The 15,525-nt window shown below is 42.9% G+C and overlaps 1 protein-coding gene across 7 annotated transcripts in view; it reads right to left on the bottom strand.

Moving 5' to 3' along the window:
• Positions 1–15,525, bottom strand: part of TRIO (trio Rho guanine nucleotide exchange factor) — an 830,868-nt gene that overhangs the window by 78,304 nt on the left and 737,039 nt on the right. For 6 of the 7 annotated variants that reach the window (XM_033929845.1, XM_033929848.1, XM_033929849.1 and 3 more), the window contains 5 exons: positions 12,720–12,770; positions 9,558–9,635; positions 7,886–8,077; positions 6,932–7,109; positions 2,808–3,583 (listed from right to left, as the gene is read on the bottom strand). In XM_033929845.1, the coding sequence (XP_033785736.1) occupies positions 2,808–3,583; positions 6,932–7,109; positions 7,886–8,077; positions 9,558–9,635; positions 12,720–12,770 (1,275 nt within the window). The remainder of the gene's footprint in view (positions 1–2,807; positions 3,584–6,931; positions 7,110–7,885; positions 8,078–9,557; positions 9,636–12,719; positions 12,771–15,525) is intronic. The other variant, XM_033929852.1, reaches the window with a different exon arrangement.

Genomic DNA, 15,525 nt, shown 5'->3' with positions numbered 1-15,525 from the left:
AAATATGCTCTAGAGATATGGTAAAAAAGGAGGTGTGGTAAAAAGCTGTTATCGTAGCTGGGTTTAAGAAAAAGAGTTGGACAAGTTCCTGGAAGAAAAGCCTATAAAATAGTCCTGAGGATCTGCTTATCCCCTGAGAATAGGTAACATGTAATCTACTTACCAGGTACTTGTGACCTGGATTTGCTCCTGGCAGCTCTCCCTTAAAGTAGAAGAGGCCATGGTGCACTTTTAGGAACACAAGTTTTTTTAAATCTCATGTTAAACCATTCCTTTAATTGGCAAAAACTGCATCACTAACTTCACATCCCCCCTTCAACACAAACAGGGTAAAGGCCTAGTAAATAAGGTCTAAATTTCTACATACAATCATCTTCCATTGCTTATATACTATTAGCACTAAAAAGAAAATTCTATAACTGGACGCCTACAGTTATGCATGCCTTATGTGTGCAAGTGCTGAGAAAATTGGCATGGATGTGTAAGAGCAGCATGGGTGGTTCTATAAGGTAGTGCCTAAGTACTATGAATGGAGCATTGAGGGGGTGGGGGACATGAGTGTTTCTCCAACTTATGCTAGCAACTTTTATACTATACAGTTGAACCTTGGTTTACGAGCATAGTTCGTTCCTTAAGTATGCTCGTAAATCAAATTGCTCATATATCAAAGCGAGTTTCCCCATAGGAATGAATGGAAATTCGCTTTGATTCGTTCCACTTCCTCCTCCCCCCTCCCACCCGAGGCTACCGGCGCTGCTCCATTCCTACCCCTCCTAGAGGCCACGAGCACTGCTCCATACCCCCCCCAAGCACTGAAACAACATCCCTTAACCTGATTGGGCAGTGGCACCAGCACCAACGCATAGGACATGCCAGTGCCCGAAGATCCTCCCTCTTCTGTGCTGGGCTGGGCGGTGCATTGGAGATCCTTCTTCTTGCCTTTGCTGTGCTGGGCTGGGCCTTGAGCATTTATGCATGCTAAAGGCCCAGTCCAGCCCAGCACAGGCAAGAAGAAGGATCTCCGATGCACCGCCCAGCCCAGCCCAGGGAGGATCTTGGGCACCGGCATGTCCTGTGCGTTGGTGCTGGTGCCTAATCGGGGTAAGGGATGTTGTTTCGGTGTTCGGGAGGGGGGGGGGGGGTATGCCGGATCGCGGGGGGGGGGGGTGGCTCTCGTAAATCGAGTCAAACTCACTTTCCGAGGTGCCGATTTTGCGAATGTTTTGCTCGTCTTGCAAAACACTCGCAAACCGTTACATAGGCATGCCCATTTACATTTGTCACTCACCTAACATAAATGCTTGTACCTAAATGAAGGCGTCCCAATTCGGGTTTACACTATAATGATTATCTTGGCACGTGGATGAAATTATAGAACTGGCACTCAACGTACAGCATTGATACATCTAACTAGAGGCATTGAGTTATAGAACTGCCCCCTAATTCTTTATTTCCAACAACTAGTAAAGCGCATATATTTACACACAGGCATGAGAAAAGAAATATAAAGAAGAAAAGGAAGACAGTACATGCAAAGCAAGATTTGATTCTAAGCAGAATTAGTTTGGGGGAATAAATCCTACTAGCATTTCACTAATGTGAATGCTTTCCAAACCAGTGCCAGCCTAGTGCATCACTATACTTTACGGAAAGTCTGAAGGCACTGGCACTTGTTGGGAAGCATGTGACATACAGCAGAACTACAGCAGTCCCTCTAGGGTGTGCATGTGTGCATTCCAGAATCCTCATGCTAACATCTGCTATGCAGCACTGAAAGTCTGGCAAGAATAATTATGTTCCTCCCCAGTGGCCTTGGAGCATACTTTCTCAGGAAGATTTAATAAAAACCTGTTTGTGCGCATGTATATATTTTATTTATATCTCTATATAGCTTAAGACTGCTGACTGGATCCAGATTCACAGGACAGGGCTGATCCAGTCCTGAGTTTACCCCAGTGCATGCTGGGACTTGTAGTCTTGCTTTTCTTAGGGAATGCAATGGGGAAATCAGAACTACAAGTCCCTGCATGCAACAGGGTAAGCCCAGGACTGGATCAACCCTGCTCTGCGAATCCAGATCCAGTTGGCAGTGTTCATCTATACATTTACATACATACACACGTATACATAGTGATAATTTTTATATTTGTAAAAATAAATCAGTTCATAAAACCGTAAAAATTGTACTATTTTACATTTGTTTATTTGCTACTGGATACAGATGATGGGGTTGGAGTTAAACTAAAAACACAGAATTGTGCCGGTAAAGAGGAGGGCAATAAAAAGCAGCATTTTGGACAGGCCTGGAATTGCCATCCAAAATTATAAACACTGACACATGTAGATGGTTTAATTATATAAAAACATACAACTGTACTATAAAAAAAAAAAAAATAGAGGGAACTTCAGGGGAAGCTGATATAATAATCTGCCTTCCAACTGGAAAAGTTTTGACCCACTGAGGATATACAGGAGTAGCTGCCGCATGTGTTAGTGATCTGCCTTCGGATCCAAAGGTGAAAAATGAGGGACAGCAGTTAGTAGAAGACAGGCTGGTGATGGATTCAGTACAGATAAAGGAGCCAAGGATCTAAATGTTAGGTCTTTTACCTTTTTTAGCTTCACATGCCCGCATACGTATCAAGAGTCAAAATAAACATACATGACTGTATTATATGTCTAGCAGGCATCTATTACTTGATTATTTCAGAGCAGTGAGGAGAAAGGCAACAGTTAGTACCAGAGAGAGAAGGGGAGCACAGAAGAGTGTCGGAAGAGCTGGCAAGATGGCGGTGCTCCGCTCTTACCCCGTTGCTCTGAGTGGAATGTACGGACTGCTCGCTAGCTGAGGAGCAGGTGCTCATGCGGTCTGTGTCCTTGTTGTGCGATGAGTGGTGGTGTGTCTGCCGCTGCAGGGAGTCACTGTCTCCAGGGAATGTGAAGGAGCCCGGGCGGCTGCTGGGGGAAGTTGGGATGGAGCTCCAGAAGGAGCCCTTCTGCAGTGGGCTGCTGGGTGGGATGCTGTCCTTGCCAAATGGTGCAGGGAGCGCGCTAGAGATGGGAGAGTTCATCGGCGAAGTAGCACCTAGCTGCGGCTTTCCCAGAGTCAGGGTCCCAATGCTGCTCCGAGGGTGGTTCTCCTCCAAGATGTCGTGTGACTCTCTCTGGGCTGTGTCCACTGAGTTGGAAAGGCTCCTGACAGTTTTCCTGGGGCTCTTGAGGACCTTCATCTTGGGGACAGGCTCCGCTTCTCTCTCGGCACAGTCCAGCTGTGAAGTGGGAAGACGCCTGTCTTGCTGCCTGGGGCCACTTTCTAGGGAGATGCTGAGGGGTGGCAGGGAGGGGCTGCGGAGAGACATACCTGACATCTTGTCTGCCTCTGCCTGTGCTGAGGCTGCAGAGGAGACCAGGCCTGGGGAGTGGTGCCTGACGGGCTGGGGGATCCGGGATGGCCTGCTGCGGCTGGAGCTGCTCATTCCGATGCAGCTGCTGGGACCGCTGGTGCTGGTAGTGCTGCTGCTGCCGCCACCGCTGCTGCTGCCACCAGTGTGATTCTTCTGATACTCAATTGGAGATGTCAAGGCTACCATTAAAAAAGAGGAAAGTACAAGGAGGGGGGTTACAGGATAGAAGTTTAAATGCACAGGTATAAAGCCTGTTAATAGTGCAAAAGGTTGAAAAAATATGATTTCCCATTTAGAAATTCACTTTGGTTCTGGAAGTGACATTCAGCTCTTAAGTCCAGCACAGGCCATGTATAATGGGGAGACAAACTTTGTTGCTGCTCAGTAGCAGCAAAAGAACTTGTGCAAGATTAGGCACCCTCAGCAAACCTTCAGTCTATTCCCCCACATCTAACTTTCATGTCCCTATGACCTTCTACCCGAGCGTTTGATAATTAAATTCAAATATCATGATCACTACACCATTGCCCTGTAAAAATGCATAACTGGAGACCCATATTTTTAGATACAAATATCAAGTTGACCTCCTGCCATTCTAACCCATACACAAAATGAGAATTCCCAAAAAGCCATTTACTGTGGTTAACTGGGATATTTGATAAGTGACCACCCTCCATGTAGGTAACAAGTATGCCCTTGTGCCTTGATGGTTCTGTGAGTTAGTGGGTTGTCATGACATACTATTTTGCCTTGACTACAACAGCACTTCCCGTGACCCTCCTTCCACCATACCTGAAAGCTGCTGCTCTAGGTGACTGGTGAGGCTGGCTCTGAGCAAAGGAATGGGTGGTAGGGTGCACCAGTACCAGCTGTGCAGAAAGCGAAGCTCATCTAGCAGCTTTAAGTCTGGTTGTTGCAACACCAGACTTACAGGTAGAGAAGTGGACAACCAGCATCTCTGAGTGACAATCTATGGCAGGCCTTTTCTTCCCTACTGATGGTATGGGCGAAAAAGGTGACTGAGCAATGAGTGTAACAACAGCAGAAGGCAGATCAGTATAAAAGTAATGAAATGTTTTCCTGAGTATTTTGTTTTAATTTACAATGTAAGAACTTGTTTTATGGTTGAGGCTGGTTAAGAAATCTGTGGAATGTAAAGATTTAATACATTTCATTAAATTTCCTACCGCCAAATGTACCTGTTCCAGCATGCAAGGCAGTTGTATGTGATATATGTTGAACTATACAGGCAGTCCCCGGTTTAAGAATGCCCGACTTACATCAGACTCTATTTACGAACCAGGATACTGCTTCTCCCTTCATGTGCCAACATGACCCTCTTCCGTGTCCCAACGCACCCCACGTCCTCTCGCCTCCTTCCCATGGGTGTTACATCCTCTGGCTGGCTCCCTCCTCCCCCATCATACTTCTCTTCTTAAAGCCGCAGCAGTGGTTCCTACACACAGCCCGCAGCTGACTCAGAAGCCTTCCCTTCCTGTCCCTATATGCTCTTCTTCCTTCCTTTCATGTCCCAATGCGCCCCTTACCTTCTTTCTCACTTGCCTCCCTCCCGTGGGTATTACCTCCTCTGGCCGGCTCCCTCCTTCCTGCCATACTTCTCTTCTCAAAGCCGTGGCTGCGGGTCCTGCACGTGGCCCGCAGCTGACCCGAAAGCCTTCGCTCTCTGCTGCAGGCAAGTGGGAAGGACGAGGGGCACGTTGGGACTCAGAAGGGAGGAAGAGGGACATGCTGGGACACAGAAGGAAGGCAAGAAACTTCAGACAAAGGATGGAGGGAAGGAGGGGGAATGAACTTGGGACACAGAATGGAGGGAATAAAGCATGAACTTGAGACATAGGATGGAAGAATGGAGGGAGTGGGTGTGGGAAATATGCTGAGGTGGGAGAGGAAATAGAAACAGAGAATTGTTGGGCATGGGAGTCTGAGTGAGAGTAAAAGATATGGTGCACATGGAGAAATGAAGAGGAGAATTGTTGGGCATAGGGAGGGAGAGAGAAAAATTGGACATGGTGGTGGGAGAGATGGGAAGTGCAGATGCATGGGGAAGAGAGAGATGAGAGGGAGAAATGTTGAATGTGGTGGTGGAGAGGGAACAATGGGACAGATGAAGAATGAAAGTAAGTATAAACCTATCTTTTCTTTATTTTGAGGGCTGTTTCTTTAATGTTTTTATAGACTGTGTACTATAAAGGATCCGAGTTACATACAAATTCAACTTACGAATGGTTTAAAAAATGGAACCCATTCTTAACCCAGGGACTGTCTGCAGCTAATACTAGTGGTGCCAGTGGTGAATTCAGACAGGTGGGTACTGGAGCACAGGAAAGCAAATGCTCTGGTGTGCTCCCTGACAGCAAGTTGGAAAGCACCAGAGGTAAATGTGGAAACAACATTTGCTCTGTGGTCTAGGTTTGTTAAAAGGCTCCTAGCCAGTCTGTGTCTAGCAGAAAATTGTTGGGTATATCTGACTCTTAGTGATTGAGGGAGCAGAGCACATAGAGAATTAATTGCCACAGTGTCCCCCCTCAAAAAAAATATTCTATAGCAATTCAGTGGTAGATCTGTAGCAAAATGTGAAACTGGGTGGCATAGAAGGAAGTTTAAAGCATTGCTGAAAATTATTACTTCAGACAAGCCTTTGATAATTATTTATATGATTGGGGGAGGGGGGTGGAAGATATACTAGTGACTCTGCAGAATATAATTTCACATCAGATGTAATTTTATGTTATGGTATGTTTGTGTCTTATACGAGTGTAACATATTTCCTGTCTGAGTTAATGGACTTCCTTTAAATGATTCATTATTTATATTGTAAACCGCTGTGTATTTTTAGTGGTATATCAAGTTTTTACACCACATAAAACACAAAAAAAATTATTTTCCTTTTAATAAATAAGCTGTATTCCAACCTCTCAGCACTTGGGTAATTTATCTTTTTTTCTTGTAAGTTATTTTGGGTGAAGGAAAAGGATCTTGTTAATCAGTGTAGGGAACGGAATAAGGAGGATCAGCAAGGCTGAACTGACACTCTACTGGGCCCTAAGTGAACATACATATGTCAGTCTCTAATCATGGACCCAAACAACGGAGAAGGCTCTGGCCTGAGGCATCACTATTCTCCCTACCCATACTGCTCGACAGATCAATGAGGATGAAGAATATGTGCATATGCAAGATTGACCAATACCCCAATTTCTGGCTGCCTACCAGTGATCAAGTTTAAGTTTCAAGTTTAATAAAGATTTGATTAATCGCTTAATCAGAATTCTAAGCGATGTACATATCACTAAAAAAATACAAAATTTAGGGAACAGTACAGCAAATGACAGCCACAGAATTCTGCAGCAAGAGCTATGGCATCATGGAAAACAGGAAGATCAGGCTGTGAAGATGACAATGAAGACCAGTGGGTAGCTACTGAGCAGTGAAACACATCCCCCAAGGCTCAGACACCTGGAGTGCTTTTCATGCTAAAAGAAAGTGGAGCGAGAAAGGAGCTTTACCGTTTAAAAAGTTGCGCTGGTTTTCCAGAATTTGGTTGATTTCATGGATCCACAGCTGGCAAACTCCTGGGTTGGAATTATGTAAAACATACGACTCGATGGTGTCAGCAGTGCGGGACATCAGTGCAAATTTGCAAGGATCCCCATCCACACACTCCTCCAGGCTAAGGCAACTCACCTGAACAGGACAAGATAAAACCATGCAAGTGAGATGCAATCTTGTACAGTGTTCCCCTGAGACAGAAAGCAACTAAACCATGGAGCTGCTTCCCCTTTTTCTACTCAAGCTTTACCATGACTAAGCCTGCTGTTTTAACAGAGTGGGCATTTTGCTGTTTATCTAATGGTCTGTGGATATCCAGCATCTGTGGGTAGTCTAAACACAGGCAGGTATGCATTGATTGCACAGAGGTCTGTACTTTCATAATCCTGCATCACAATAGAAGAGGCGCACTTTGCTCGTAGTGACAAAAGATATGCGCTGCTGCTATTTGGAAAACAAGAGGTTATTGATGACCTAGTTGGATTTTCAGGATGTCTACAATAAATATGCAAGAGAAACTAGGTACTACTTCCATTACATGCAAATTTCTATCATACTCATTCTCTGTGGATATCCTGAACATTCTACTGGCTGTTGTTTGCCCCTTCAACCTACACATTTTGCGCCCTGATAGCCCACTGTTTTCCCAGTTCTAAAAGGGCATTTTGGCACATCTTTCCACAGCAAACTTTATGGGTCCAGGAAGAGGGCAGTGGGAGGAGAGCAGCCTTTGGGTACTTTAGACAGGCTCCCGAGTACTGCCGCCTGCTGGTGTTACTGCTACTACTACTATCTCTTAATCCTGGACCCAAAACGCTGATATACATTTCTTTACAGGTTGCTGCCAAGTCATCTTGTCTTACTGCATAGTACATTCATGGAAATACACTGCCATAGGCACACAAACTCACCTTGATACTGGTTTTAAACAGAAATCCTGGCATGGAGAAAGCTTTCTTCTTGTCCAGGGGCTCACTGAATATGACAATTTGCTCAAACAGGAAGATCCGCCTCTCCTTGCAGCGCGGCACTAGGCCTGTATCCTGCTCCGTCACCAGGAATGTGTCTTGCAGCAGAAGCTTGCCTTGCGCTACAATCTTACCCTGGAAACAACAAAAAGAAAATAAAAGGATTACATTGGCTCTTTCCAATAAATCAAACCTATTTACTATCTTGCCTACCCTGTCTAGCTCTGTGCTCCTGGTTGAAAATAAAGGAGATCAGCCCACTGATATCAGAGTCACTGTATCAACACAAACAAATCAACCCTGTCTCCCTTCCTGATGAAAGTTGCAGCTAAATTGTTGGGAGCATCACTCCTGTTTTAAAGGACATAGCTAAGCTTTCGTTAATGTTTGCATGAATTCACTTTTTATAGCTAACAGCTGTCAAAGTTATCAGCTAGACAGTTAAAAATACAGACTTCCCTCCTTCTAGCTCTAGGTCTTCCTCCTGGTTCCAACTAACATTCTCAGATAATCTTAAGGAAAACCAGAAAGTAAGTCCCTTTGTTATAGTTTTTGCTTTTAAGTTTTTAACCCACCTTTCTTCCTATGTTATCAATATGGCAAAATGGGGTTTTATGTACCTATTGGGATTCCTTGTTATGCCCCCTGACTTATCTTCCCCAATGACTCCTCCTTCCCCTTACACACCTTTAAGCTGCCGGACTTGTGCAAGCTCTTGTGATTATCCAGTGTCTGGCAGCCAGGACCAAAGAGATAAAAATTTGCTAAAACTATCTCCTTCAGAAGCTTTAACACTGTAATACTATATGAATACAGCGAAAGATTAGAGAAACTGGGCCTCATCTCCCTCGAACAGAAGAGAGGAGACATGATCGAAACATTCAAGGTACTGAAGGGGATAGACAGTAGATAAGGCCAGGTTGTTCACCCTCTCCAAGGTAGGGAGAACGAGAGGGCACTCTCTAAAGTTGAAAGGGGATAGATTCCGTACAAACGTAAGGAAGTTCTTCTTCACCCAGAGAGTGGTAAAAAGCTGGAACGCTCTTCCAGAGGCTGTTATAGGGGAAAACACCCTCCAAGGATTCAAGACAAAGTTAGACAAGTTTCTGCTGAACAAGAACGTGCACTGGTAGGGCTAGTCTCAGTTAGGGTGCTGGTCTTGGACCAGAGGGCCACGCGTGAGCAGACTGCTGGGCATGATGGACCACTGGTCTGACTCAGCAGTGGCAATTCTTATGTTCTTATTTTATGCAGAGAAACTGAATCTGATAGGTGCGACATGAGGCCTACCCCAAGCAAATAACCACAGACCTAAGGATGAGCTCCCATCTCTAGCTCCATCAATTTCCCTGATCAGGTTGCCAGCTGTCTGCATACATTTATAGTTTTAATGGAAATCAATGGGGACAGTAAGTCCTTTCTAGCAGTGGAGTAAAACGAGGACTAGATCTATCAGCCCTAAAAATCTGGAACCAGTTGGCAACCATATTTACAATGCTCTGAAAGGAAGAGGGAGATATGGGAGGCAGACAGGAAGAGAAGGGCTGGATGATTGAGGTGGAGAGAAGCATGGTAGCATTTTCTTGAAGTTCTGCAAAAAAAACCCTGTAATTACATCGAAGCCCTGGAGCCGGCCCACGTTCATCATATCATTGCAGCGCTTGGGGACGATGCACATGACTTCCACGGCTCTCTGTGTACAGAAAGAGAAACAAGCTCAGTACAGCATCTCCTCAATTAAAGCTGTGCCCCAGGAACCAACAGCAGCAAAACTAACCACAGAACCCAAGACATTTTATGGTAGCACTTCATCAACAATTAAAGTGTTTTAAGAATGCAATTATTTACGTTTACCAATAATTGTACATCGTTTTGTATTTTATTCTCAGTTAACTGCTTGGAAGAGGTAAAAGGAGAGTATACAGCTTTTCCATCCATAGTAGGAATGTTTTAGGGCCCCATAGCATTGGCAGGCCATTAGCTGTTTGCCCAAATTATTTTACATTTACTTCCTCTCTTCTAATCTAATCTAAACTGGGATTTATGAGTCACAATATGCCTAAATAGGATCAAGGTGACTTACAGTACAATTTAAAGATACAATTTAGTACAGTACAAGGATGCTATAGGAGATGCATTACAAAACAGTTTGAGAGATGGTACAATACAAGAAGAGATAAATTAGTACTGTTTAGGAAATTATGATTTATTGAAAACACAAACTTCAATGGTACATAGTATGTAATAAACATATATATACAAAGTTTTGAGTGTTTCAGTTTGCTATACAATGACTGCTAATAATCCTGAAATCTACCCCCCTGCCCTCACTGTTTGGTATGAACAATGGAGTCATAAACAACAAAAACGCGGGCCCAACAACAAGCTCCTAAATACGTAAAGAACCTATGAATAGATTTAGGCTCCCTATCGCTCCAACAAAACTAGAGTACCCCACACTGATGGTACTCAATATCCATATACACAATAAGGAGCCTAATATTCTCCGTTCGACTTCCTGTCCACATTGTTACCAAATCTATACCATGAAGGCTTGAACAGGAAATAAACTATGCAAACCAACAAGCCATGAGAATGACAGTCTCTCTTATTATCCCTCCATTCTCCCCTTGCCTCCCCCCCAATCCCTCCTCTCCCTCGCTTTTACCACCTGAACTAGTACTGTTTAAAGAGTGGTGCTTGAGGTAGAAGATGGAGGTTAACTTATAGTCCAAAATCATGTGGATGACGGTGTGTATAGTGTCATAGAGGTTGCAAGGTGCTTGGTAGACTCAAGGGTCAGTTTTCTGTGCTGGCTATGGTGTCGAAGAAATAAGTCTTTAGTTTCTTTCGGAACATGAGGTAGAGTTCAGTTCAAATCTGATGGTTGCTGGGAGGTTGCTCCATATTTTTGTGCCGATATATGTAAACAAAGTGTTGAAAATATATGTGTATTTGAGGAATTTTGTTGAGGGGGTAGTTCATCAGAAGTTTACTAAGATTTCTGGTTGAGGTAGACAATGAGGAAGTGAATAAATTTATGAGTGACATGGCGGAGTTTCCATGTACGATGTGGAAGATTATACAGGAGATTTTGAAGTTTATTCGAGTAGTGACGGGTAATCAATGTAACTGTTTCAGATAGGCAGAGATTGGGTCATTTTTTTAAGCTTGAAAATAAGTCTGATTGCTGTGTTTAGGATTAGTTGTAGTTTGTGGGTTGATGCCTGCATATATAGAGTTGCAGTAATCAAGCTGCAACAAAATTAACATTTGTACAAGTAAGGCGAAGTTGTCATTCATTGAAGTGGGATCTTATAAGTCTCAGCTGTTTCATGGAAAGAAGGTTTTCTTCCAGAAATTTGAGATTTGTGGTTCAAGGGATAGTGTGGAGTACAGTATAACACCGAGTACTTTAAAGGTTTCTGATGTCTATTTTAGCTCCAGATGGCAGGACAATGTTATTGGGAGTTGCTTACAGGGGGGAGTGGAAACAGAGGATTTTGGTTGCATTCAGTTTGAGTTTGTTGATTTTGGCCCATGATTGTATCTTGTGGATGTTATCAGTGATTTTTTTTGACACAGCTAGTTGATTATCTGAATGGCAATGAGAAGGAGAATGTCATCCACATATGATAACAGGCATTCATTGTTGATGAATGTAATGTTATCGAGAAAGCTCATGAAAAAGTTGAACACTACTGGGGAGAGGGGTGCACACACTCCTAAACCTAGGCAAATGAACAGCCTGCCTAAATGTGAGAAATGTCAGATAACAGTTCAATTTCCAGCCAGTTGTGTAACCAGGTTAACTTAAAATGCCTGCATTTAATTTACTCTGAATATATTCAGTAACATTATTTGTGTAAGTAGAGGTGTTGAACACATATACAGAGCAGATACGGTACACCAGCCCTATCCTTTCAGCTTAGGTCTGCCTCTCAACAAGCCAGATTGTGACATATAACTTAGCCAAATAGCAGCTATCATTGCTATCAGGATCATTTTTCTGCCCATCCTTGCCCAACTCTTCCAACTTTATATGGATGGTATTGGGCTGGGGAACTTATAACATGCTTTGAATATTGCCCCCTAGTTCTTAAGTCTAAAGTTAAGGGTTTCCATGACACATAAAGAAGTTGTGTTTTGTTTTTAAACTGGCGCCACATTGTTGTCAAATGCACGACAGGGATGCTAAATAGGATAAAGGTTTTCACAACTGATTTTATGTTATCTTAACAGCTTTGACAATTGCTTTCTTCCCATGCATCCAACTGCCCCTAACTTCCTGATTGTTTATGTGAACCACAGGGGTCCCACGGTTCACATATGAAGTTGAGTCCAAGCCAGCGGAGGAGGAGAAGGTGACCTGATGTGTAGTTGTTCACTTCTTCCTCCTCCTGCGTGATCTCTGTGGGGGAGAGCCAGCTTCAAGAGTACAATGAAAGGGGGGGGGATGGGGAGAGAAGAGAAATGTGACTCTGTCATTAGGGAGGGGGAGCAGATAAAGGTGAGTGTGCCTTTGGGAAAGAGGGATGCCCAATTCCTCCTGCTGCTACCTTCGAACCCTCACCTGCCACTGTCCTCGGCAAGAGGGGTTGTTTTTTGTTTTGTAAAATACAGTTTGCATGGTGGAGGAAAGTGGGGATACAGGAAGGAGGTTTAGAATTGACAAAACTTGAACAAGTTGATGACTGTTACTTTCCATGAACTATTATGTTGTTCAATAAAAAAATTTGTTTTTAACAAAAAAATGCAGGAATGATAAATACTATACCTCTAATTCCGCTGTGTCGAGGCAAGCCTTTTTCGAGTATTTGAGGAAGTCCTGTAAAGAGTAGAAAATTAGCTTAAGTCTTGAATTGTAGTATAACAGTCTAGTAGTTGTACAGGTCCTGAATAACACTAGATTTTTTGTAGATTATGATATCTAAACTAAAGATGACACGCATGAGTTCTGGAAGCAATACTTATGTAGTTTTGAAAAGACACAAATTAACAACTTTTTTGTTTTATGTTATTTTGGTTTAATAAATAGTAGCTTGCAGATGTCTGACATCCTGTGTGCACAGGGAACATGGGGGGAGCAGAGTAGGGAGGAAGGATGGACCTGCACTTGCTGACAGTGGTATAGCCAACTACGTATTAGAAGTCACAACAAACAAGAAACCTCAATACTCCACTGAACAAAGGAGAAACCACAAAGAAAAACACTGGCAATCCAAAACCAGCAAAGTGGATTTGATGAGCTGGAAACTCCCAGGTTTATTAATGACATAAAATTAAAATACATAAAACAATTAAAAAAAAAAAAAACAGTTATAGCTGGCAATAATGGCAAATGATCCCAAGTTTATACTAGTCTGTATAGTAGTGATGCCTGATTCAGGAAAAAAATTTTCATTTATATTCAGCCTTTTGAAATGATTTTTCAATTTGATTTTCCTGCCTAATTAGGTGTTTTGTTTTTTTTTTCAAACGTCCTGGTGGGTTTATTTTATAGCCTCTTCACCCACCCCATCCCCTTTGCCCTCTCCTACCCACACTTGCGTCAGGGGCAGGATCGCGGCAGAGGGAACGTGCTGCAGAGGATGATAGCAGCCTGCTAGGATCACTACAGTGCCAGCCCAGGGGGGAAGCCTGAGGACACTAGAAAGAATGCCTACGCAACACTTCCCGACTGACCCTCCCCCTCTAGCAGGAACAGCAGTGGCAGTGAACAGCCAGCAACAGGCAGCACTGCCGCTCCTGCTTTAGGAGATCAGAAGTTACAGGGAGGAGGATTAGTCACCGAATCGGTGCCACTGAGATGCCAACAGGTGGATCTCTGCCCACTGGAACAGCATTTGGGTCTCCAGCCATAGTGGAGCACTCTTCGTGTCTCCCTGCCAATTGACATAGTTCAAGTTCAAGTTCACGTTTATTTGATTAATCGCCTATATAAGAAATTCTAAGCGATGTACAGTTAAAACAAATTAAGGGAAGACTAACTGTCTAATTATTAAAAAGTTAAAAAGCGTAGAACATAATTGTTAACAGCTTATATAAAAAAGAAACAAGTTTAAATAAAAAACATATATCTCATTAATAGCAAATAAAACAATAGTAACCTGCAATTTAGGGATAAAACTGTACATTTAGTTTTATGACAGACATGACTGAGAGGAAAGGAGGGAAAAGTTACAATTTTTACTCAAATAGAAGTGAAAAACATGTAATGGAAAAAACAAAAGGATGGGGAAAAGAAGAAAGAAAAATCAAGAGACTAACTAATTAGTCGGAAAATGCGTCGTTGAATAAAAAAGTCTTTGTTTTTTAAAAGAGATAAGATCTTTGTCCTTTCTAATAAATAGAGGCAGAGTGTTCCAGAGTTGGGGGGCTAAAACAGAGAACATATCGTTTCTCCTTGTTCCCACTATTTTTAGAGAGGGAATCGATAATAAATCTTGTTGTGAAGATCGAAGGGGTCGAGTTGAATGATATGGAATAATCATTCTTGATATGAATTGGGGCGTGTTAAATAACAATACCTTGAAGACTAAAAGAGCTATTTTGAAGGTTATTCGGTGATTAATAGGTAACCAGTGTGACTTAATGAGTAGTGGTGTTACGTGATCGTATTTTTTTGCTTTGTATATAAGTTTTATGGCAGTGTTTTGGATTATTTGTAGCCTTTTCTTTTCTTTTTGCGGTATATTATAGAGCAAAGAATTACAGTAATCTATTTTGGTGATAATCATGGAATGAACAAGGATATTAACCGATTTTGGTTCTAGGTAAGAAGAAATGGATCTTATCAAACGGAGTTTATAGAAGCAGGATTTAACAGTTTGATTTATGTGGTCATGAAAAGATAAGTTCGAGTCAATAATTACGCCTAAAATTTTCACGGTTGATACAGATTCAATTGGGTTATTGTTAAGGACAAATGGAGATATTAGAGTAATATCTTTTCTCCAAGTAAATAGCATGGTTTGTGTTTTCTGGGTATTTAATGAGAGTTTATTATGGCAAAGCCAGTTTTTTATTGTGTCCATAGGCTACTGCAGTTGCATTGTCTGAGAAAACTTGTATTGCTTTATCCTGCAGTAAGCTTCCGAGCACCTGCAATGCCAGACGGATGGCTCTCAGCTCCAACTAGCTGATTGACCACTTTCTCTGTGAAGGGAACCAATGTCCCTGCACCAGGCACCTTCATGAGCTCCCCAACCATAAAAGCTGGCATCAATCATCAGGACCACTCATGCAGATGTGTGAGGTGGCACTTCCCAGGAAAGCGACTATGGCTCCAGCCACTAGTTCTGACTGCAATGTGTCTCTGCTGTTCAAGGTAGGAGGGGCATCTGCAGCGCATCTATTTGTGACTACCAGTGGGATAAGAGCACCTTCTGGAGAGGGTGTAAATGCACCCTCGCCTAGGGGACCACATCTATTGTTGTTACCACTGACCCCAGCACTTGCAAGTAATGTCAAGCTGTCAGTGATATTCTGTTCTGAAACTCCCTAATCTGATCCATGAGCTTCGCTCAGCGGATTTTGGGGAGAAAACTTTGTTGTCCTTCAAGTTGAAAAGGATGCCCAGA

This window comes from Geotrypetes seraphini, chromosome 2 (genome assembly GCF_902459505.1).
Source record: "Geotrypetes seraphini chromosome 2, aGeoSer1.1, whole genome shotgun sequence".
Classification (NCBI taxonomy): Eukaryota; Metazoa; Chordata; class Amphibia; order Gymnophiona; family Dermophiidae; genus Geotrypetes; species Geotrypetes seraphini.
The sequence above is the reverse complement of the archived record's forward strand: the minus strand, read 5'-3'. Positions and strand labels throughout refer to the sequence as shown.